At 38.2% G+C, this 25,840-nt stretch overlaps 1 protein-coding gene across 1 annotated transcript in view; it reads right to left on the reverse strand.

Annotated features, from left to right (window-relative positions):
• Nucleotides 1–25,840, reverse strand: part of LOC129226408 (uncharacterized) — a 37,272-nt gene that overhangs the window by 8,927 nt on the left and 2,505 nt on the right. Inside the window, exon 2 of the mRNA XM_054861011.1 lies at nucleotides 13,800–14,063. Within this exon, the coding sequence (XP_054716986.1) occupies nucleotides 13,800–14,063 (264 nt within the window). The remainder of the gene's footprint in view (nucleotides 1–13,799; nucleotides 14,064–25,840) is intronic.

Genomic DNA, 25,840 nt, shown 5'->3' on the forward strand with positions numbered 1-25,840 from the left:
AAAAACCCGACTGAGTCTCAAATGTAGAATCAAGAGGGAAAAATGAAAATTATTTTTAAAGCCTTATAATATTGAAAATCATTTACAAGTATTTTATTCGTTAACAAATAGAAACTGGCAACAGATAAAAATTTTAAATAATTGCTTTTAATGTTCTTGTCAGCCCATAGAATAAAGAAATTACATTTCTGTACTCTATGGTGTAAAGTGTTTATTTCTTTACTCTATGTATCATCTATAGAGTAAAGAAATTACAAAAATTGCATATTTCTTTACTCTTTGTTGTCAGCCAACAATGAATTCGGTTACCAATCGCTTGAATAAAGGCTACGACGCATTTAAAATCTGTTTTTAAAAAACATTACAATTCGAATTCTATATGGCATGGAAAATCCAAACACATTCTATCAGACGCAGAAAAAATTACTCTTTATATTGGTACTTCTTAGGTTTTTAAATACGTCTTCACTGCAAAAAGTCGTAAAAAACCTTTTAGAGGTTTTTAATTAATATCTTCGTTAATTAATGTCATCCGAAGATGCAAACCTAGCTAAGAACACTCCTGGTCAACTCTCCTTTCGAATAAAAAAAGTTTTTCCTCGAAATCGGTCCATCCGTTTAGGCGCTAGAGTGCCACCAGACAGGTCAAACTTATAACCCCCTTCCTTTGTGTGTCGGGGGTTAAAAATAATACTGTGTCGGGAGTATTTTTGTATCAAATGTAACGATTAAAATATGTGCTTACTCCTGTAAAATTAAAATGTTTAGATCTAAAACAAATTATCGGTGAAATTATCGACTTTGATTATCCCACTCGTGATAGTGGCATTGCCCATTAAGGTTGTGAAAAAAGTTTTTTCGGAATAAGGATCGAAATTTAAAAAATAATTATGTTTCAATCTAATTTATTTTAATGAATTTTCTTTATCATTGCAAGAGTTAATAAGCACACTAGACTTTACTAAACTATTCCCTATCTATCAGTACGGCACTTTAGAATTACCATACAGCAGCGGTCGGCAACCCGTCGATCGCGATCGACCGGTCGATCTCGGGGCCAGTCGATCGTGGCCAAACTTTGGATTTTGCTTTCAGTCAGAGTGCCATTTATTTTAAGCATTATTTTATGGTACAAAATTAAGTTTAATCAGGAGTTTGAAAGTTCTAAAATTTCCGGAGTCTGTCATTTTTCTTCTGATTCCGCAACTCTGGGTTTAGCGTTGAAATCGATAGTTATTTGGAAAAAATATGTATCACTTATACTTACAGGATTTTTTATCAATTTTAAAACAAGCAGCACTGTTGTCTGAAAATATTTTGATCTGAGTTAATAACGTTCCCATAACATTATTTTAGCAGTTTAAGGCAACTATTTAATAAATATCAAAGTCCTTTTAGATAAGAGTTAACCTGCAATTTGTAGGCAGCACAGTCTCAACTCTGTGTGTAACACAGCCGTTTAAGTCTATGGTGTATCCCCCCCCCCCCCAACCAGTCGATCTTTGTATTCACCAAACTTAGAAAGTCTATCTTCAGTCAAGTTTAGGTTGCCGACCGCTGCCATACAGCATCGCCGATCACCGTACGGCGCGGGATAAGAGGTCAATGCGAATTTGGAGGACTTTGGGATCACAAAATATTAAGCCTACACCAGTCACCTTTAACGTACATGGAAGGTCACATTTACTGGGAAGGTATTTGAATGCATATTTAATCTTTATTATTTAAGAGTTCACTTTAGTAGCATTTTTTGGCTCTCAATACGTAGTCTAGTGAAAGAAATTCTAAAATTATACAAATATTCTGTAAGAAGAGTCTCATTTCATGAGAACCGTCTCATTTTAAGTGGTTGAAAATAAGTAATATTAGTTAAAAAGTAAAATAAAACGAGCTGATGCATCACATGACTTCCTTTTACTCCAATGTAATATCATTTCTCCATTACTTGCAATTTTAATGTGATTCAATAGTTTACTTTTTAAATATCACCAACAGTGACCAAATTGAAATCAGATTTTTAAAAAAAATCAACAAATTTGTCGCCAAGTTTGCGACAATACTTGGCGACCGAAAGACTGGCGATATATCGCCAAGTGTCCGCCAAATAATAACACCACTTGAGTTTACAACAATGATTTCTCCCCTAAAGGGGGCAAAAGACCCCTTTAGAAACACCAGATTGCAACCAAAAGGGAAGGTGCACAATTAGACCACATTAGAAGTCTACGTACCAAGTTTCAACTTTTTAGGACATACCGTTCTTAAGTAAATGCGACATACATACGCACATACAGATGTCACGAGAAACCTCGTTGTAATTAATTCGGTAATCATCAAAATGGATATTTCGCGTGTCTATACGTTCTTAGGCACTTATTCACGTGTGGTCGAATCGAAAGAAAAGCTCAACATTCATTCGGGGTTGAGTAAAATGAAAATTAAGGTCGATTTTTGAGTGAAAATTTTTTCGCGAATGCAATGCTTCCTTTTTTGTAAAAGGAAGTAGAAAGCAACACTATTGCTATGTCTTTCCCATTGTATTTTATGTTATTTGCTCAATCAACTAATCGTGGTCCTCTGAGAACTAATTAGGAGAAATTAATGTCTAATAATGGTGCAATTTCTTTAATTTTATTGAATTTGATTTTAACTTTTATGATAGGTCTTCTTTTTCAGAAATTTGGTCATGTTTCCTTAGTATGGTGGTAGCAAGTGCTAGTAGCTGCCCTTTTGTGTTTGTTCCTGTGTTCCTTTGAAGCTTTGTACTGCAAAATCACGTTTTTGAGCCATAATTTCGCGAAAACAAAATTATTGACGTTTTCTCAGGCTGAAAATTGTGCGAACTCTATTTGAACAGAACCAAATTATCTTGATTATCTATTATGTGCAGTTAGAATATTTCGCGAGATTTAAATTTTCGCGTTTGCGTCGGACTCGCGAAAATTACAATTTCGCGAAAGTAAGTACTTTTACAGTATATATTATATTTACTAAGATTTGGAGAGAAGAAAAAATTACATATGCTCAGTGGCGTAACTACACTTTCTGCCGCCCGGGGCGGCTCCTCAATTTGCCGCACTTTATGATGGGAAATAAATGACACAATAAAGAGTGAAAAGTATTTTTGCTTCTTATTTTTCTTGCAGCAGAAAAACAAAAAGGAATTTAGAGCCCCACCGAAACATTCCAAAAGTTAAGTCAAAATTCGGAATTTTAAGAATTTTTAGTAACGCTTATAGAAAAGAGGTTTGAAGCTCCCTCTAGATTTTAAGTTAAACAATCAGTTGTATGCTTTTTTTGCTGACGTTAGGGGGTCGGGACTTCTTAAGGAAATTTACCGAAATTGAATGGATACGTGAAGAGATTGGGAAAGATTCGGCGCTGCTGTCTGGAAAGTTTTTCAACTAAACTGAACACGCATATGTAATCTGTATCTTTTGGTATAAGGGCTTCTCTAACTCCAACAAAGACTGGATTTTCCTCCCAAAATATTTTCAAACTTGAAATCAATTTTTTTTTTTTTTTTTGATGACGTTTCAGAAAATAGGGAACGTTCAGGAGCTCTCAGGAAATTTTTCGATGACGAAGTTTCAAAAACGCAATTGTAGGCTATCTTTGACGGCATAAGTTTCCAAATGTTTTCAAAAATGTTGGGAAGTCAGATGGTTTTTCCGTCTCCCCTCGTAACTTTTTGAAAACGACGTCCTAAAAACGCGACTTTAGCCGTTGTTTGACGGACAACGTTATGAGAGCGTTCAGGGGGTTTGGTTGGGGGAGGAAGTTTGGGAGAGAATTTGGTTTCTCAAAGGGGGTTATAATTCTCTTTTGAATCCGTGCTCGAGCTACTCACCTAATGTTTGACAAACTCAGAAGTTGCCACCCAGGGTACGAGCAAGACTCACGCCCTCCCCTTCCCTAGATCCGGTACTGCTATATTACCAAATTTGGATGATTCTTTTTTCACTAATAGAGGTCGAGATGTGAAAGGCTTTGCCTAGATACCGTTTTACTAATTAAAAACGTTTCCTTAAAATGAATGACTAAATGTGAAAATCATTGTATAAAGGAATTAGTTGATATAATACAGTAGTACAAGCAATTATTATTCGAGTTGTGAATAAATCTTTTAATAAAACGAACATAAAATTCATTCTGTGTTAGTGAAAATTTTGTAGTCAATGACCAATCAAAGCAATTGTTGAAACAGATAATGCTATCCTGAAAATGAGCAAGAAATCGGTCACCATTTGAGACCTCTCTCCTTTTACTCTCGTTGCATTTTCCTTTCAAAAAAGTGTTGTTTTTTGAAATAAATAAAGGGTGGTTTCCTAGGAACTTACTTAAAATCAAGTGGTAGCTTCATCATGTAACGAAAGGTTATGAAATTGATTGTTTCCTCCGTAATAGTTTACTTTAATAGGAAAAAGAAAAGAAGCAAGAAGTTCTGTCTAGAACTATACGAGCCTACTTTCCCGTATATCCATACTACTTTCTAGTACCTGATCAATATTCTCAAAAAATAGCTAAAATCGCAAATTGTTTCAAACATATCTTTGCTAATTTCTAGGAATAAAGTATTCCTCACACATCTAAAAAAAAATTAGATGCGTAAAAAAAAAAGCAGCACTTTTTAAACAAAGAAGCTAATACACTTTTTTCCCTTTAAAAAAAATTCTTTAAGAGCTTTCAAAACGAAAGAATAATAATTAAAATTCATAAGCTTGTTAAAATAAATACATCATATCAACAAAAAAAAAATCGTTTCTTTTTCCCCTGTTGCCAAAAATAATTTTTTAAATGAATTAATGCACTTACCAAAATAAATAAAAACAATAAAATGTCAACTTAAAGAAATACTTTTCATTTTCAAAAAAAAAAAAATCGTCTGCGCATATCGTTATGTAGAAACATAAAGGACTTCGAGTTTATTCGCCGAAAACTGAATACCTAAATTAAAACTTTAGCGTGAAAATAAAAACAAATCATATCAACAATAATTATTTCAGAGTGAAAACCAAAGCTGCGGAGTCGGAGTCAATCTCATTTTGGGATAAAGGAGTCGGAGACGAATATCCAAGAATCGGAGTCAGTAATTTGTCCTCCGTGTATAAATTTTTGCCAAAGCTACGAAGTCGGAGTCCGATTAATTGTCGGGCACAGTAGTCGGAGTCGGAGTCAGGTGCCTCCAGATTCTCGGAGTCTGGCGTCAAGGGCTATTTCCAACAAAATTTGTTTGAAATAAATCAGCCTTCAACTACGGAATCTACATTGACTTTCAGTTTCCCCGTAGGCGCTAATGTTAAGTTTTTTTGAACTGTTCAAAATTGAACAAAAAATAGTTCAAATCAAAAAGTGGAATATGGGAATGAGTTGTCCTCGCCGAGATCTTTCGAACAAAAAAAAGTCTGTTCGAACCGGACAATTCATTCAAAAGTTATTAGGGGGGGGGGACAGACAGACAGACCGACGGACCGACAGACAGACAGACATTTTTCCCCATCTCAATACCCTACTTTCCAATTTTAATTTTTCAGTATTTATTTAATTATTTTATTTATTTTTGATTTTTTTTCTTTTTTTTTTTTTTTTTTGGGCAATCACGATTGCTTATTGCTTTCATTTGACTGTTTTTGATGTCCTATCATTTTATTTTCCCACCGCCACCCTCTGCACCATCACCGTGGACAGGCGGGCTCCTCACGATGCTGCACCTATAGCGAAAGCCGTCTCCAGGTTGCATCCATGTCCTACACACACGCGCATACATACACAACTACACACACACACGCACACATACACACACACAAACATACACACATACACCTATACACACATACACCTACACACACATACAACTACACACACAAACACATACACACACAAACACACACGCATACATACACACACATACACACAACTACCCACACATTTATGCCTGCACACAGACACAAACACATATGCCTACACACACATACAAATACCCCCCCACACACAATACCCCCCCCCCCACTTATGCCAGCACACAGACATAAACACACATACCCCGTACACACAAACACCCCCCCCCACACACAAACACATATGCCGACATACACATACGCATGCATACACACACATACACACAACTACCCACACATTCCTGCCTGCACACAGACACAAACACACATGCCTACACACACATACACATACCCCCCCCCCCCATACTTATGCCAGCACACAGACACAAACACACATACCCCGTACACACAAACACCCCCCCCCCACACACACACACAAACACACATGCCTACATACACACACTCGTGATTGCGAAAAACAATTTGAATTCAAGATGTCAAAATTCAAATTAACTTTTTTTACTTTTTTTTTTTTTTTTTTTTTTGACATTTTTAAGATGCATTAAGCCTTCTTTCGTGCTTTTTTCTTCTTTTTCTGACTTTTACTGGGAAAGTAGGCTAAAAAACATGGTCCCTTGACTTCACACTACCACCTCCCTCAGTCTGTAGCTTCAGACGAAGAAAGAGAAAAAAACAAACAATACTGCTGAGCTGTCTACAAGAAAAACCTTACAATTCGAAGACTTTTTTTTTTGCCTCCTGTAGTAGATCAAAAGCATGATTCAATTATTGGGAAAACGCGTTATATTTTTTCGCATCCAAAGTCTTAAATTGCCGCCCCCTAAGAAGTGCCGCCCGGGGCGGACCGCCCCCTCCGCCCCTCCCTAGCTACGCCACTGCATATGCTAAGCATCTCAATACAAAATAATTTAACGATATTTTCCTGCTGCTGCCATCTATACGAATGAGAAGAAATTAAAAAATGTAGTCAGCTTCATGAAAAATTTTAAATACAGGAGAGTTAACCAGGGCCTGATTACCTCACAGGCCTACTAGGCCTGGACCTGGGGCACCCTTTTCCTAAGGGGCCCCAAATTACTTAAAGAATTATGCATTGCTTTACAACTCCTAAGGGGCCCCAAATTACTTAAAGAATTATGCATTGCTTTACAACTATACAAAAAATTCACATATTTTTTAAATAATAGCCTTCAGGAGGCCTCCAAATTATTGTGGGCCTCGGGCCTCACTTTTAGTTAGTCGGGCCTTGGAGCTAACGCATGATTAGTAATGCCCAGGAGCGACCCGAAGGGAAGTAGGTCGCTGTGACTTCGCAAAAAAATCCTTTGTTCTTAAAATTATGTTGCACCCTTACAACTCGAATATTCCTTTATCTCGAAATTTTCATTCGGTCCCAATGTTTTGAACGCAAAGTTGTCTCCATATCTCAAATGTACTGCTTTAAAGTCGAAGTTTTTACGAGTGTTTCCAGTAAGTTTAGAGTACAAGTGTTTCGAGTGTTCGAGTGAGTTTACGAGTTGAATTTTATGCACCAAAATGCAGAAAAAGAAAGAAAGAAAAGTTTACTTTTCCTTTAACACATTGCTTTCCTTATCAACTTGTATGAGGAGTGCAATTTTGTTTTTATAGGAATACTCCTTAATTCAAAGTGTTGCAAGATTGTGTGAAAAATAGCCGATCGGACTACTTTTTCCGTGGCTGACGAGATACAATTTAAGAGTGAGTTTTTATAAGAACGGGCAGAAATGGGTGTTCGGATATACACCTTTTTTGCTCAAATTTTTATGGTGGATTCTTTTAAAGATTTTAGAAAACTCGTATTTTTTCTTTTAATCCAAAAAAATTTTGGTGACCTGTAAAAATTCATCAAGTGGAGCCCGACGTAGAGGTTTTTCCAAATCAGAGTTTTTTTTAATTCGATTATTTCTGTGTACTGAACATCCGCCAAAAAAATTCTTGTGTTGACAATATGACATTTAGTACCTAAATTTAAATACATTGTAAATTTTCTGGCTGACTTTCAGTAGACACTGGCAGGTGTGGCTAAACTGGACCGAAGAAAGTGAAAATGTGTCATGTTTGAGGCTTCCCGGTTCCATGCACTGAGGCCCCAGCATGGTTTTTATACGTAATTTGTGTAAAAATATGTAAAAATTATTCAATACCCTCATTAGTTACATCGCAGATTTGTAAAAAAAAAAAAAAAAAATGGCACCAAGAAAAATGGCAGTTTTGGTACAGAAAAATGCTAAAAAGTGCAGTTCTCATATGTCTTTATCTCAGTGCACTGAGGGTCGGTGTAGAAATGGATACCTGCTTTTCAAAGTAGAGTATGCGTATTTTCACAAACAAGTGACAAAACTTGGGCAGTTCTTTTCAAGAACACAATGCGTATTTCAAAACAGTAAAATGAACTATTCAGTTTTCAATTCAATCAACGTATCCGGATTTAAACTTTCCCCCAGGGTTGGCACTATGGTGAATATTGAGATTTAATTTGAGAGGGGTACAATAAAATACACAAAGTTCATGCAAATTTGCATTTTTTACTTTACACTGCATTTAATTTCAGAAGTAGTTGTACAAGTAGTTGATTATAGGCTTATTTTAAGCAATTCGTACTGTAAATCTCTCATCGTTTCGAATATCAGTCATAATTTTACTGTATTTTATTCGATGGAATGAACATATTTTACCTTTAACCAGGAACTGATTAAGGCACAGGCCAACTAGGCTTGGTCCTGGGGCCCCATCTTTCTGAGGGCTCCGAATTTTTTTTAAAAAAACTTATGCATAGCATTAAATAGTCATGTGTTTTTGTGAAAATAATAAAAAATCCTCTTTTAAGTAAATGGTAAACATTATTTTAACATCATTTTGCGTTGTCTCAAAGTGCTAGAGGGGACCTCCAAAGCATTGTGGGCCGTGGGCCTCACTTTTAGTTAGTAGGGCCTTGCCTTTAACAGCAGAAATATTTTTTTGACTTCGACTACTTTCTCTAAGTTGAACTTCAGAAACAATCTGTTTTGGATGAAATCCATTTTTTTTCCAATTCCTTATTTTATTTACACATAACTCAAGATTACTAAGTTGATATAATTCACACTTTCTTGATGGTTATGCTCTCACCTCACAATCACCTTTTTCATAAAAAAAAAAAGAGTGTTCCTCCAAACTTCTTTTTAAAAAAAATGTAAAAAATGTATTTATTTTTCACACATTTTCCTTTAAACCATTATTTTATCATTACAATATTGCTTTGTTCCATGTAGTATATCATCACATAAAATGTTCCAGATACCATTTAAAAAACTAGTATGGTAAAAAACTTGCCATAAAAGAGTTATAGACTTGCAAAAAGAGTGATTATGCTTATTCGCATACTTTATACTATTCAGTAGCGGATTTTAGGGGGGGCACAGGGGGCACGTGCCCACCCCCAAAAAAGGATTAATTAATTTCACTATTTTATTTATATCTTTTTAACTGACCTTTCCTTTGCACTTTTTTTACGTAGCTAAACACAAAACACACACACACAGCATATTTTGAATAAAAGCATTTTTGTTTGCTAAAGAAGTATTACTGGAGTCAGAGCCCAGAGTTGCAGAATACATTTAACTCATTGGCTTCAAATTCAAGAGACCGCATTATCGCGATTCGTCCATTAATTCTTCTTTGATGGAATCAATGATTAACATTTTTTTTAAATGTGTAGGCGCACCTAAAAGAGTCCTTTTGATCTGGGAACCTATTTGCGAAATAATAGATTTTTTTAGCTAATAAAAGATGCAAAATAAAAGAAATCATGTGATGGTTTCTGAGAAAAACCATGATTTTTAATAGAAACGGCATTTAGTATCAATATGTTATCTCAACTGTATCATGGCTTTAAGAACAAATCAACAATTGTTTTGAAATTCACTCAGAAATAGTTTCTGAATTCTTCAGTGAAACTTATATATGTTATGAAGTTATGATTAAATTAATTTTAAAAAACTCAACAGAGGTATGGGTTTATTTAATAACCTTGCCTTGGTGTTATAATCATTATGACAGTGTTCCTAGGTAAAGCCGCTCATTGTCTATCATCTTGGTGACATTATATTGGGTTTAGTATTTAAATGGCTTGAAACGTTAAAAATGTATTCCGTCCACATTCAAAGTATATTAGTGCAAAATATTCATGTACTTAGAAGTAAATTCATTGACCTTAAGGAATCCTTTAAAAAAAATAATAATAATAATAAATAAATAAAAAAACACGCACATTTAAAAATAAAGTCGTCAAAACTTTATGAAACATCGATGGCGGGGGGGGGGAGGGGTATTCAATTTCCCGTGCTCCCTCCAAAAGATTCTTCTGTATCCGCCCTTGATACTATTAAAACAGGAAACAAAGTGAAAAAAAAAAATTTTTTTATTGCGGTAAAAACGTAAGTTATTTGTAACACTTATTTGAAGGTGTTTTAGGTATAGTTTTAAATATTGTAATTAAGATAGCGTTTTTCGTTTGACAATGACTTATTTTCTTCCATTTTAGGTTGTACATTATAGTGACAAAAATTATTTTCTCTTCACTAAACTACCGAGATAGCAAACAATTACTGAGTCATATTTCAATTACTTATGATAAAAGCAGCATTATGACATTATAAAACAAGGGTATGGTTGCCTAACTGACTAGTAGGACAGTAAAAACAAAATGCAAGACAAAGCATATAACTTGAATACAACTAACTGGATGCGTCGTTAACTCGTATGCAATTTTGTACTCGTGTGCATTTTATGAGCCTGCAGAACCATTGCTCATAGTTTTGTCACTTGTTTGGGAAACGACATACACTCTAGTTTGAAATGCTGGCATCAAGTTCTGTACTGACTCTCAGTACACTGAGATACAAGCCCCTAAAAAGTACACTTTTTATCATATTTCGATGACAAAACTGAAGTTTTTTCGCAGCAGTGAGCATTACTCATACAGTTAATGAACCTATTTAATAATTTGTGCAGGTTATTATAGAAATGGCTTGAAAAAAACTATGGTTGAACCTCAGTGCATGGAATTAGGAGGCCTCAAACATGACATATTTTCATGTTTTTCGGCACAGTTTAGCCACCCTTCCCAGGGTCCACTGAAGGTCAGCCATTAAATTTACGATATATTTCATTTGAGGCACAAAATATGTTGTAATCACAAAGATTACTTTTGCTGATGCTCAATTACCAGACGTAATTGAATATTAAAAAATGTTGATTTGAGAAATATCCTAAGTCGGGACCAACTTTCGGAATTTTTGTGGGTCACAAAATTTTTTTTGGAATAAAAAAAAATATGTGTCGACTAAAATCATTCGAAGAAACCACTGCAAAATTTTTAGCGAAATCAAAAATGGCATGTATCTGACCTGCCTGACTCTTATAAAAAATGGCTCTTAATTGAAAAGCATTTGACTAGTCTTTTAGAGACTTAAAATTTTGGCAAAAATTGAAAAAAGTAACCTGTGTTACCTGGCTGAATCATGTAATCGTTCTTTTAGGAAAAGAAGCAGTTTAAGGGGTCTAAGGACCTTTAACCTTCAAAATTTTTCAATTTCTGGAAAAAATATATGTTACGCATAAATTAATTTTGAACAGTATGATACCTTATTCATTACCGTACGCAAAACAAATTTCAAGTTATCGTAAAAATGCGTAACCTTTCTCCATAGAGATTTATGTTAACAGCAGCTGTTTAAGCCTCTTTTTCTCAGGTTTCGGTTTCTTGTTTTGCGTACGTGATATCTCAGAAAGTGTCTTATATGTTTCCGTAAAACTTTGCATGTATGTTTGTCTGGTTTATTTTTATGATCTGAATCTAAATTTTAACCAAAAATGAAAGTTAATATTAAAAAATATATATATTTTTGCCCAAAAAATTTTGGAAAATTTAGCTATTAACTTTTAAACTTTCAAAAAAATAAATAAATAAATAAATAAAATAAAATAAAATAAATAAATTAAAAAATAAATTCAGGTTCAGATCATAAAAATATACTAGGCAAACATGCATGATAAGTTTTACGGAAATATATAAGAACCTTTCTGAGCTATCACGCACGCAAAAGGAGAAACTGGCACCTGAGAAAAAGAAGCTTAAACAGCTGCTGTTAACATAAATCTCTATGGGGAAACGTTACGCATTTTTACGATAACTTGAAAAGTTTTTTGCGTATGGTTATAAATAAGGTATCAAATAGTTCAGAATTAAATTATGCATAACATTTATTTCTTCCAGAAAGTTGAAAGTTTTGAAGGTTAAAGGTCCTTAGACCCCTTAAGAGTAATGCGAACTGAAGTCAAGAAAAAAGATTATTGGACTTGGACAAAAACACTAGTTACAAACTGCTTTAAGGGCTTGAAGTTTAATAAACAGCAACGATAACGAAGCTAAAGTGGCCGATCAATTTGAGTCTTTTGTTGATTTGGAATGGGCGGAAATGAAAGATTTCTTTATTTCTGTATCCAAACGAAACACACTCCTCGTGCGGGCACTGATGCCAAACATTTAGAGGCAATGAATTAAGATCGCCAATTTCCCAATTATCGAATTGTTCCCGCCTTTGCAAATAGCAAAATTTCGGTGTTATCCATGGGTACTATGGGAAAATCTGGAGCTTCCTAATGTTCAGCTGAATCTTGTTTTGGGAATTAAATTGTTCGGTACCCCGGCTGAGGTACTGATATTTTTATTGTTGTATTATTTTCGTTATGTAGTTATGATCTATTGGTGTATATACATATGAACTTTCGACAGCTAAACCTAAGTAAAATATTTTGTGATTGATTTTTTTATAGGCTTATTTTATTACTTTTAGGTAATTTTAGTTGTTTTTTTCGTTAAAGATTATTACTGATCTAATGAAGCATTTCGAATGTACGTGAGTACGTCTTGCGGCCCGCAACATGAACGAAGTCCTTCAAATGAACGAGTTCAGGGAACGGGTCAAAGGAATCTCTGATGAGCGGATCAATAAAAAGAACCACATTGCCCACCTCCAAATTCTATACATTCTAGGCAGCGTTTTTGATTTTAATCATCATAATAGACAAGACAATCATATTTTATTATAATTTTCTGCATAGTCCATAATTTTCTGTGACCTCTTAGGCTGGAGAGCCTTTAATCAAAGGTCTCACGGCTTCTGCTAAATCAAGCTCTCAAAATCATAGACGGATATCACGCTTTATGTTAATTCGAAACATAAGGGGTCTTCCACAAATCATGTCACGCTTTAAAAGGCAGAGGGAGCTCGTGAAAATATGAGTTTGTATCAAAAGAGAGATAGAAGATAACAAAAAGTGTAACATCACACATTTTTTAATATCAATATTCTTATGACACAGTGATATGTGACAAGGGGAGAGAAAGGTGTAAAGTGACGCTTTTTGCTAAAGTGGAGAAGGGTCAAAATTAGTGCAACATCATTCAGGAGAGCCCTTAAGGGAAAATATACCAGTAATAATAACGATGATGATGATGATGGGGAGCAGGAGGACTAGAAGAATGATGATGATAATGCTAATGAAAATAATATAAATCATGAAGAGGGGGAAGAAAAGTATATTAATTATATTAATGATGAGGAGGAAGAGGGGTATAATAATAATGCTGATGTGGAGGAGGATGAGGATCGTGAGGAGGTGGAGAAGAATGATGATAACGAGGATGATGTGATGATGATAATTGATAATGAGGAGGAAGATGAGGAGATGGAGAACAATAATGATAAGGAAGATGATGATGATAATGATAATAATAATAAAGAGGAGGAGGATGAGAATGATGTGGAGGTGGAGAAGAATGATGATAAGGATGATGATGGTAATAATAATAATTAAAATATACTAAAACAATTCAGTCATCTGTGGGGTACAGTAAATGCGACAGTATTTACTTACCAGTATTGTGTGATTGAGAATCGGTTCTATGGAAAGTTTATTTACTCCGTAAAGCATTGCGTTTGAGACAAAATAAGATACACTGACGCTCAAAAGAAGTAGAACGGTATGCGCCATTGAGAAGGCATTTATGTCCAAGGTGATTTCCTTGTACCCGTTCACTGTGATTTGTCCATTAGTGAAGTCGAAATTCGGAATTTTCATTGTGAAGGACTTCTGGTACGTAGCATGAACAACCAGGCCAATGATGACGCCACTGAGTATCTAGAGAGGAAAAAGAAAAGCTTTTACTTGCAGTGTTTATAATTTATACTTGCAGTGGTCTAGTGGTAGATCCGGGTTCGTTTCGAGGGTTGGGCACGGTAGAGTGAAACGTGACTTCAGTGTCTGTTTCACTCTACCGTGACACAGGAAGTCACAGTCATTCAGTGCAACATGAGTGGCAGTGATATCTGGAGCGTAGCATGAGCAACTAGACTCATGACACTCAGTATCTAGGGAGGAAAAAGTATAGTTTCTACTTGAAATGTTTACAATTTATACTTGCAGTGGTCTAGTGGTAGATCCGGGTTCCTTTCTAGGGTTGAACTCGGTAGAGTGAAACGTGACTTCAGTGTCGGTTTCACTCTACCGTGACGCAGGAAGTCACAATCATTCAGTGCAACATGAGTGGCAGTGACTTCTGGAGCGTAGCATGAGCAACCAGGCCAATGACACTGAGTATCTTAGGGAGGAAAAAGTATAGTTTTTACTAGCAATGTTTATAATTTATACTTGTAGTGGTTTAGTGGTAGATCCGGGTTCGTTTCTAGGGTTGGGCACGGTAGAGTGAAACGTGACTTCAGTGTCGGTTTCACTCTACCGTGACGTAGGAAGTCACAATCATTCAGTGCAACATGAGTGGCAGTGACTTCTGGAGCGTAGCATGAGCAACCAGGCCAATGACCTTGAGTATCTTAGGGAGGAAAAAGTATAGTTTTTACTAGCAATGTTTATAATTTATACTTGTAGTGGTTTAGTGGTAGATCCGGGTTCGTTTCTAAGGTTGGGCACGGTAGAGTGAAACGTGACTTCAGTGTCGGTTTCACTCTACCGTGACGTAGGAAGTCACAATCATTCAGTGCAACATGAGTGGCAGTGACTTCTGGAGCGTAGCATGAGCAACCAGGCCAATGACACTGAGTATCTTAGGGAGGAAAAGGTATAGTTTTTACTAGCAATGTTTATAATTTATACTTGTAGTGGTTTAGTGGTAGATCCGGGTTCGTTTCTAGGGTTGGGCACGGTAGAGTGAAACGTGACTTCAGTGTCTGTTTCACTCTACCGTGACACAGGAAGTCACAGTCATTCAGTGCAACATGAGTGGCAGTGACTTCTGGAGCGTAGCATGAGCAACCAGGCCAATGACACTGAGTATCTTAGGGAGGAAAAAGTATAGTTTTTACTAGCAATGTTTATAATTTATACTTGTAGTGGTTTAGTGGTAGATCCGGGTTCGTTTCTAGGGTTGGGCACGGTAGAGTGAAACGTGACTTCAGTGTCGGTTTCACTCTACCGTGACGCAGGAAGTCACAATCATTCAGTGCAACATGAGTGGAAGTGACTTCTGGAGCGTAGCATGAGCAACCAGGCCAATGACACTGAGTATCTTAGGGAGGAAAAAGTATAGTTTTTACTAGCAATGTTTATATTTTATACTTGTAGTGGTTTAGTGGTAGATCCGGGTTCGTTTCTAGGGTTGGGCACGGTAGAGTGAAACGTGACTTCAGTGTCGGTTTCACTCTACCGTGACGTAGGAAGTCACAATCATTCAGTGCAACATGAGTGGCAGTGACTTCTGGAGCGTAGCATGAGCAACCAGGCCAATGACACTGAGTATCTTAGGGAGGAAAAAGTATAGTTTTTACTAGCAATGTTTATAATTTATACTTGTAGTGGTCTAGTGGTAGATCCGGGTTCGTTTCTAGGGTTGAGCTCGGTAGAGTGAAACGTGACTTCAGTGTCGGTTTCACTCTATCGTGACGCAGGAAGTCACAATCATTCAGTGCAACATGAGTGGCAGTGATATCTGGAGCGTAGCATGAGCAACTAGGCTCATGACACTCAGTATCTAGGGAGGAAAAAGTATAGTTTCTACTTGAAATGTTTACAATTTATACTTGCAGTGGTCTAGTGGTAGATCCGGGTTCGTTTCTAGGGTTGAGCTCGGTAGAGTGAAACGTGACTTCAGTGTCGGTTTCACTCTACCGTGACGCAGGAAGTCACAATCATTCAGTGCAACATGAGTGGCAGTGACTTCTGGAGCGTAGCATGAGCAACCAGGCCAATGACACTGAGTATCTTAGGGAGGAAAAAGTATAGTTTTTGCTAGCAATGTTTATAATTTATACTTGTAGTGGTTTAGTGGTAGATCCGGGTTCGTTTCTAGGGTTGGGCACGGTAGAGTGAAACGTGACTTCAGTGTCGGATTCACTCTACCGTGACGCAGGAAGTCACAATCATTCAGTGCAACATGAGTGGCAGTGACTTCTGGAGCGTAGCATGAGCAACCAGGCCAATGACACTGAGTATCTTAGGGAGGAAAAAGTATAGTTTTTACTAGCAATGTTTATAATTTATACTTGTAGTGGTTTAGTGGTAGATCCGGGTTCGTTTCTAGTGTTGGGCACGGTAGAGTGAAACGTGACTTCAGTGTCGGTTTCACTCTACCGTGACGTAGGAAGTCACAATCATTCAGTGCAACATGAGTGGCAGTGACTTCTGGAGCGTAGCATGAGCAACCAAGCCAATGACACTGAGTATCTGAGGGAGGAAAAAGTATAGTTTTTACTAGCAATGTTTATAATTTATACTTGTAGTGGTTTAGTGGTAGATCCGGGTTCGTTTCTAGGGTTGGGCACGGTAGAGTGAAACGTGACTTCAGTGTCTGTTTCACTCTACCGTGACACAGGAAGTCACAGTCATTCAGTGCAACATGAGTGGCAGTGACTTCTGGAGCGTAGCATGAGCAACCAGGCCAATGACACTGAGTATCTTAGGGAGGAAAAAGTATAGTTTTTACTAGCAATGTTATACTTGTAGTGGTTTAGTGGTAGATCCGGGTTCGTTTCTAGGGTTAGGCACGGTAGAGTGAAACGTGACTTCATTGTCGGTTTCACTCTACCGTGACGTAGGAAGTCACAATCATTCAGTGCAACATGAGTGGCAGTGACTTCTGGAGCGTAGCATGAGCAACCAAGCCAATGACACTGAGTATCTTAGGGAGGAAAAAGTATAGTTTTTACTAGCAATGTTTATAATTTATACTTGTAGTGGTTTAGTGGTAGATCCGGGTTCGTTTCTAGGGTTGGGTACGGTAGAGTGAAACGTGACTTCAGTGTCTGTTTCACTCTACCGTGACACAGGAAGTCACAGTCATTCAGTGCAACATGAGTGGCAGTGACTTCTGGAGCGTAGCATGAGCAACCAGGCCAATGACACTGAGTATCTTAGGGAGGAAAAAGTATAGTTTTTACTAGCAATGTTTATAATTTATACTTGTAGTGGTTTAGTGGTAGATCCGGGTTCGTTTCTAGGGTTGGGCACGGTAGAGTGAAACGTGACTTCAGTGTCGGTTTCACTCTACCGTGACGCAGGAAGTCACAATCATTCAGTGCAACATGAGTGGCAGTGACTTCTGGAGCGTAGCATGAGCAACCAGGCCAATGACACTGAGTATCTTAGGGAGGAAAAAGTATAGATTTTACTAGCAATGTTTATATTTTATACTTGTAGTGGTTTAGTGGTAGATCCGGGTTCGTTTCTAGGGTTGGGCACGGTAGAGTGAAACGTGACTTCAGTGTCGGTTTCACTCTACCGTGACGTAGGAAGTCACAATCATTCAGTGCAGCATGAGTGGCAGTGACTTCTGGAGCGTAGCATGAGCAACCAGGCCAATGACACTGAGTATCTTAGGGAGGAAAAAGTATAGTTTTTACTAGCAATGTTTATAATTTATACTTGTAGTTGTTTAGTGGTAGATCCGGGTTCGTTTCTAGGGTTGGGCACGGTAGAGTGAAACGTGACTTCAGTGTCGGTTTCACTCTACCGTGACGTAGGAAGTCACAATCATTCAGTGCAACATGAGTGGCAGTGACTTCTGGAGCGTAGCATGAGCAACCAGGCCAATGACACTGAGTATCTTAGGGAGGAAAAAGTATAGTTTTTACTAGCAATGTTTATAATTTATACTTGTAGTGGTCTAGTGGTAGATCCGGGTTCGTTTCTAGGGTTGAGCTCGGTAGAGTGAAACGTGACTTCAGTGTCGGTTTCACTCTACCGTGACGCAGGAAGTCACAATCATTCAGTGCAACATGAGTGGCAGTGATATCTGGAGCGTAGCATGAGCAACTAGGCTCATGACACTCAGTATCTAGGGAGGAAAAAGTATAGTTTCTACTTGAAATGTTTACAATTTATACTTGCAGTGGTCTAGTGGTAGATCCGGGTTCGTTTCTAGGGTTGAGCTCGGTAGAGTGAAACGTGACTTCAGTGTCGGTTTCACTCTACCGTGACGCAGGAAGTCACAATCATTCAGTGCAACATGAGTGGCAGTGACTTCTGGAGCGTAGCATGAGCAACCAGGCCAATGACACTGAGTATCTTAGGGAGGAAAAAGTATAGTTTTTACTAGCAATGTTTATAATTTATACTTGTAGTGGTTTAGTGGTAGATCCGGGTTCGTTTCTAGGGTTGGGCACGGTAGAGTGAAACGTGACTTCAGTGTCGGTTTCACTCTACCGTGACGTAGGAAGTCACAATCATTCAGTGCAACATGAGTGGCAGTGACTTCTGGAGCGTAGCATGAGCAACCAGGCCAATGACACTGAGTATCTTAGGGAGGAAAAAGTATAGTTTTTACTAGCAATGTTTATAATTTATACTTGTAGTGGTCTAGTGGTAGATCCGGGTTCGTTTCTAGGGTTGAGCTCGGTAGAGTGAAACGTGACTTCAGTGTCGGTTTCACTCTACCGTGACGCAGGAAGTCACAATCATTCAGTGCAACATGAGTGGCAGTGATATCTGGAGCGTAGCATGAGCAACCAGGCCAATGACACTGAGTATCTTAGGGAGGAAAAAGTATAGTTTTTGCTAGCAATGTTTATAATTTATACTTGTAGTGGTTTAGTGGTAGATCCGGGTTCGTTTCTAGGGTTGAGCTCGGTAGAGTGAAACGTGACTTCAGTGTCGGTTTCACTCTACCGTGACGCAGGAAGTCACAATCATTCAGTGCAACATGAGTGGCAGTGACTTCTGGAGCGTAGCATGAGCAACCAGGCCAATGACACTGAGTATCTTAGGGAGGAAAAAGTATAGTTTTTACTAGCAATGTTTATAATTTATACTTGTAGTGGTTTAGTGGTAGATCCGGGTTCGTTTCTAGGGTTGGGCACGGTAGAGTGAAACGTGACTTCAGTGTCGGTTTCACTCTACCGTGACGCAGGAAGTCACAATCATTCAGTGCAACATGAGTGGCAGTGACTTCTGGAGCGTAGCTTCAGCAACCAGGCCAATGACACTGAGTATCTAGGGGGGAAAAAGTAATAGTTTTTACTTGTAATAATTATAATTTATACTTGCAGTGGTTTAGTGGTAGATCCGATGACTTCAGTGTCGGTTTCACTCTACCGTGACGTAGGAAGTCACAATCATTCAGTGCAACATACTTGTAGTGGTTTAGTGGTAGATCCGGGTTCGTTTCTAGGGTTGGGCACGGTAGAGTGAAACGTGACTTCAGTGTCGGTTTCACTCTACCGTGACGCAGGAAGTCACAATCATTCAGTGCAACATGAGTGGCAGTGACTTCATATTTATACTTGCAGTGGTTTAGTGGTAGATCCGATGACTTCAGTGTCGGTTTCACTCTACCGTGACGTAGGAAGTCACAATCATTCAGTGCAACATACTTGTAGTGGTTTAGTGGTAGATCCGGGTTCGTTTCTAGGGTTGGGCACGGTAGAGTGAAACGTGACTTCAGTGTCGGTTTCACTCTACCGTGACGCAGGAAGTCACAATCATTCAGTGCAACATGAGTGGCAGTGACTTCATATTTATACTTGCAGTGGTTTAGTGGTAGATCCGATGACTTCAGTGTCGGTTTCACTCTACCGTGACGTAGGAAGTCACAATCATTCAGTGCAACATACTTGTAGTGGTTTAGTGGTAGATCCGGGTTCGTTTCTAGGGTTGGGCACGGTAGAGTGAAACGTGACTTCAGTGTCGGTTTCACTCTACCGTGACGCAGGAAGTCACAATCATTCAGTGCAACATGAGTGGCAGTGACTTCTGGAGCGTAGCTTCAGCAACCAGGCCAATGACACTGAGTATCTAGGGGGGAAAAAGTAATAGTTTTTACTTGTAATAATTATAATTTATACTTGCAGTGGTTTAGTGGTAGATCCGATGACTTCAGTGTCGGTTTCACTCTACCGTGACGTAGGAAGTCACAATCATTCAGTGCAACATGAGTGGCAGTGACTTCTGGAGCGTAGCCTGAGCAACCAGGCCAATGACACTGAGTATCTTAGGGAGGAAAAAGTATAGTTTTTACTAGCAATGTTTATAATTTATACTTGTAGTGGTTTAGTGGTAGATCCGGGTTCGTTTCTAGGGTTGGGCACGGTAGAGTGAAACGTGACTTCAGTGTCGGTTTCACTCTACCGTGACGCAGGAAGTCACAATCATTCAGTGCAACATGAGTGGCAGTGACTTCTGGAGCGTAGCTTCAGCAACCAGGCCAATGACACTGAGTATCTAGGGGGGAAAAAGTAATAGTTTTTACTTGTAATAATTATAATTTATACTTGCAGTGGTTTAGTGGTAGATCCGATTCGGTTCCCGGGTTGGGCATAGTAGAGTCAAACACCAGGGCTCTGCATTCAGCTAACCGAAAAACCGAAAATCTGCCTTTGTACCCCAGAGCCCTTGGTGACGAAAACTGAGATGGAGTAAATAGGCCTCGGCTCCCATGAACTATCGTGTCACTGAATTTGAATCAGTGGCGCTCCCATGAACTATCGTGTCACTGAATAGCAATGTTTATAATTTATACTTGTAGTGGTTTAGTGGTAGATCCGGGTTCGTTTCTAGGGTTGGGCACGGTAGAGTGAAACGTGACTTCAGTGTCTGTTTCACTCTACCGTGACGTAGGAAGTCACAATCATTCAGTGCAACATGAGTGGCAGTGACTTCTGGAGCGTAGCATGAGCAACCAGGCCAATGACACTGAGTATCTTAGGGAGGAAAAAGTATAGTTTTTACTAGCAATGTTTATAATTTATACTTGTAGTGGTCTAGTGGTAGATCCGGGTTCGTTTCTAGGGTTGAGCTCGGTAGAGTGAAACGTGACTTCAGTGTCGGTTTCACTCTACCGTGACGCAGGAAGTCACAATCATTCAGTGCAACATGAGTGGCAGTGATATCTGGAGCGTAGCATGAGCAACCAGGCCAATGACACTGAGTATCTTAGGGAGGAAAAAGTATAGTTTTTGCTAGCAATGTTTATAATTTATACTTGTAGTGGTTTAGTGGTAGATCCGGGTTCGTTTCTAGGGTTGGGCACGGTAGAGTGAAACGTGACTTCAGTGTCTGTTTCACTCTACCGTGACGTAGGAAGTCACAATCATTCAGTGCAACATGAGTGGCAGTGACTTCTGGAGCGTAGCATGAGCAACCAGGCCAATGACACTGAGTATCTTAGGGAGGAAAAAGTATAGTTTTTACTAGCAATGTTTATAATTTATACTTGTAGTGGTTTAGTGGTAGATCCGGGTTCGTTTCTAGGGTTGGGCATGGTAGAGTGAAACGTGACTTCAGTGTCGGTTTCACTCTACCGTGACGTAGGAAGTCACAATCATTCAGTGCAACATGAGTGGCAGTGACTTCTGGAGCGTAGCATGAGCAACCAAGCCAATGACACTGAGTATCTTGGGGAGGAAAAAGTATAGTTTTTACTAGCAATGTTTATAATTTATACTTGTAGTGGTTAAGTGGTAGATCCGGGTTCGTTTCTAGGGTTGGGCACGGTAGAGTGAAACGTGACTTCAGTGTCTGTTTCACTCTACCGTGACACAGGAAGTCACAGTCATTCAGTGCAACATGAGTGGCAGTGACTTCTGGAGCGTAGCATGAGCAACCAGGCCAATGACACTGAGTATCTTAGGGAGGAAAAAGTATAGTTTTTACTAGCAATGTTTATAATTTATACTTGTAGTGGTGTAGTGGTAGATCCGGGTTCGTTTCTAGGGTTGGGCACGGTAGAGTGAAACGTGACTTCAGTGTCGGTTTCACTCTACCGTGACGCAGGAAGTCACAATCATTCAGTGCAACATGAGTGGCAGTGACATCTGGAGCGTAGCATGAGCAACCAGGCCAATGACACTGAGTATCTTAGGGAGGAAAAAGTATAGTTTTTACTAGCAATGTTTATATTTTATACTTGTAGTGGTTTAGTGGTAGATCCGGGTTCGTTTCTAGGGTTGGGCACGGTAGAGTGAAACGTGACTTCAGTGTCGGTTTCACTCTACCGTGACGTAGGAAGTCACAATCATTCAGTGCAACATGAGTGGCAGTGACTTCTGGAGCGTAGCATGAGCAACCAGGCCAATGACACTGAGTATCTTAGGGAGGAAAAAGTATAGTTTTTACTAGCAATGTTTATAATTTATACTTGTAGTGGTTTAGTGGTAGATCCGGGTTCGTTTCTAGGGTTGGGCACGGTAGAGTGAAACGTGACTTCAGTGTCGGTTTCACTCTACCGTGACGTAGGAAGTCACAATCATTCAGTGCAACATGAGTGGCAGTGATATCTGGAGCGTAGCATGAGCAACCAGGCCAATGACACTGAGTATCTTAGGGAGGAAAAAGTATAGTTTTTGCTAGCAATGTTTATAATTTATACTTGTAGTGGTTTAGTGGTAGATCCGGGTTCGTTTCTAGGGTTGGGCACGGTAGAGTGAAACGTGACTTCAGTGTCGGTTTCACTCTACCGTGACGTAGGAAGTCACAATCATTCAGTGCAACATGAGTGGCAGTGACTTCTGGAGCGTAGCCTGAGCAACCAGGCCAATGACACTGAGTATCTTAGGGAGGAAAAAGTATAGTTTTTACTAGCAATGTTTATAATTTATACTTGTAGTGGTTTAGTGGTAGATCCGGGTTCGTTTCTAGGGTTGGGCACGGTAGAGTGAAACGTGACTTCAGTGTCGGTTTCACTCTACCGTGACGCAGGAAGTCACAATCATTCAGTGCAACATGAGTGGCAGTGACTTCTGGAGCGTAGCTTCAGCAACCAGGCCAATGACACTGAGTATCTAGGGGGGAAAAAGTAATAGTTTTTACTTGTAATAATTATAATTTATACTTGCAGTGGTTTAGTGGTAGATCCGATTCGGTTCCCGGGTTGGGCATAGTAGAGTCAAACACCAGGGCTCTGCATTCAGCTAACCGAAAAACCGAAAATCTGCCTTTGTACCCCAGAGCCCTTGGTGACGAAAACTGAGATGGAGTAAATAGGCCTCGGCTCCCATGAACTATCGTGTCACTGAATTTAGTTTAGTTCATAGAATAAGGGCACCAGTAGTTGGACAGTCTCCAGAAGTCGGCCACTACGACATAAAACCGCGTAAAAATAGTATATGTTTAGCTCAAACAGGATATGACACATTCTCACGCAGAGAGGGGTCATGATCCATCATCGATCCATTACAGGGGTCTATCCATCCATCCATCATTATTGTATGTGATCATAATTTAATAATTGTGTTACGCGATGAATGGATGTAGAAGATCGTGTAAGTATATTACTACATTTTGTGTTCAAATATTTTATGAATAAGTGTTTGTTGAAATCTTTTAAATTTATTCATCATTTGTTTAAGTAAATATTTGAAATAATGCTTTCATTGCTTGAAATTCTTTACTGATAATAAATCCGAACGTCTCTCTGTCCGGATCTCTCTCTGTCTGTCAGGATCTCTGTGACGCGCATAGCGCCTAGACCGTTCCGCCGATTTTTATGAAATTTGGCACATAATTAGTTTGAAGCATGGGGGTATGCACCTCGAAGCGATTTTTCGAAAATTCGATTTTGGTTTTTTTTTTTTTCTATTTCAATTTTAAGAACATTTTCCCGAGCAAAATTATCATAAGATGGACTAGTAAATTACCAAATTATCATAACGTGGAACCGAAGACCCTTTAATTTTCTACAACGGGCAAAGCCGTGCGTCTATTAATAAAGTTTATGCCCTCTTAAGCGCCTTAATCCTGGCCTATTAGGTGCGTTTTATTCACTCAAACACAGTTCCAGAAATTTTTCATATCCAAAACTAATTATATTCTGCATACCCCCCCCCCCTTCTCTGAAATGCTAATCTGTATCCATCCCTGTCCCCACGTTCATTTACCGATTCCCATATCATTTAATAACAGTTAAGTTGTGGGTACTTTTTCTTGAAGAGTCATTTTATTTCAAATGATGTGCCCGTCATCCTAGTTTGTCATCTTGCTTATTTTTCAGTTAAGTAGGAATTTTCTTTAAATGATATGTACCCTTCTTTTTTTCACACTACAGTAAATTTGTATAACTTTTGTTGGAATGGAATATATAACATAATGTTTCAATGAAAAACCAAACTCCTTCTTAAACTCAATTGTTTTTAAAAGGATGACCGACCACTAGTTATAGAATACCTTTGCATTTCCAATATTCGGCCATGGCAGGCCCGACACTGGTTCTATGCTGTTTGGTTGATATACCCAGTAGTTGGCCACGTTCTTAACATGGCTTTTTTAATGTTCATCAAATAGTAATTACATTAAAGTATTGGTATACAGTAACAATGTAGCTGTGTTGAGTAAAAAATCCCTTTCTAAAGTTATTTCTTCTAAAAAAAATGTTTAAATTATTGTTCCTTAACTTTTTTGCACGAAAAAAGTCATTTCGACATTTTATTGCTTCTAATGTTGATTTCGATTTCGAATTTTCGAAAGCAGGTTTTGTATACTCAGCCGTTGCGTTTAGAATACAAGTTCTAATATGAAAAAATATCATATAAGCTTTGTGCTACAATATGATTAAAGTGAAAAACAACGTAAATAAAGCACAAATATTGGAGAAGATACAGCATATAGCTATTTCAAGGCTACAATGGAGCCTCTTCATCAGTGCAGATAGCTCGCCAACACAACCAAAAGTTGCGAGAGAACTGAACTGTTCTCTCGCAACTTTTGGTTGTGTTGGCGAGCTTTCTGCACTGATGAAGAGGCTCCATTGTAGCCTTGAAATAGCTATATGCTGTATCTTCTCCAATATTTGTGCTTTATTTACGTTGTTTTCACTTTAATCATACAAGTTCTAATACTTGTATTCTAACTAAACTTGTTATTACCAAATGATAATTTATTGTTTTTCAAACGAAATCATCTTTGATGAAAAAAATGACTTGATTTTTAATAGTATTTATTCGACAATTAATAAACATTGCAGTGATAAGGAACTAAGGTGTATTACTTCAACAGTTACGTTAACTCAAATTACTTCAATGACTGTAAAACCTGTGGTTATTCTTTCTGTTGCTCATAATGCTAAACTTCTTGCTTTACGGAAGGTTCGAGAAGCCCGTATCTATTTAGACTAATTGTTTCAAATGTTGATACATTTTCTTACTGTTTCTAACCAAATACTTATAGTTCCTTGAATTTTCTTCACTAGGAAATCAAAACATATTTCTTGTTCAAAACAAGAAATAAATGTTTTTGTTATACTGACTTTGTTGCAAATTTACATGGTGACGTTGCTAAAAAATACCGTTAGGGCTTATTTTTAAGTTTATTTAGACACTCGGAAGTGTGTCAGTCAAGTTCGGAAATCAGGAAATAAACGGAAGACGTATCTGCCAGTGTCAAACTTACACGAACCGTTTCAAGCTACTGTTACAAATTCTGTAAACAGTAATTATTTTTATGATTAATTTGTTGTACTCTGGCTAAATTTGGCGTTT

This window comes from Uloborus diversus, chromosome 1 (assembly GCF_026930045.1).
Source record: "Uloborus diversus isolate 005 chromosome 1, Udiv.v.3.1, whole genome shotgun sequence".
NCBI classification, from domain to species: domain Eukaryota; kingdom Metazoa; phylum Arthropoda; class Arachnida; order Araneae; family Uloboridae; genus Uloborus; species Uloborus diversus.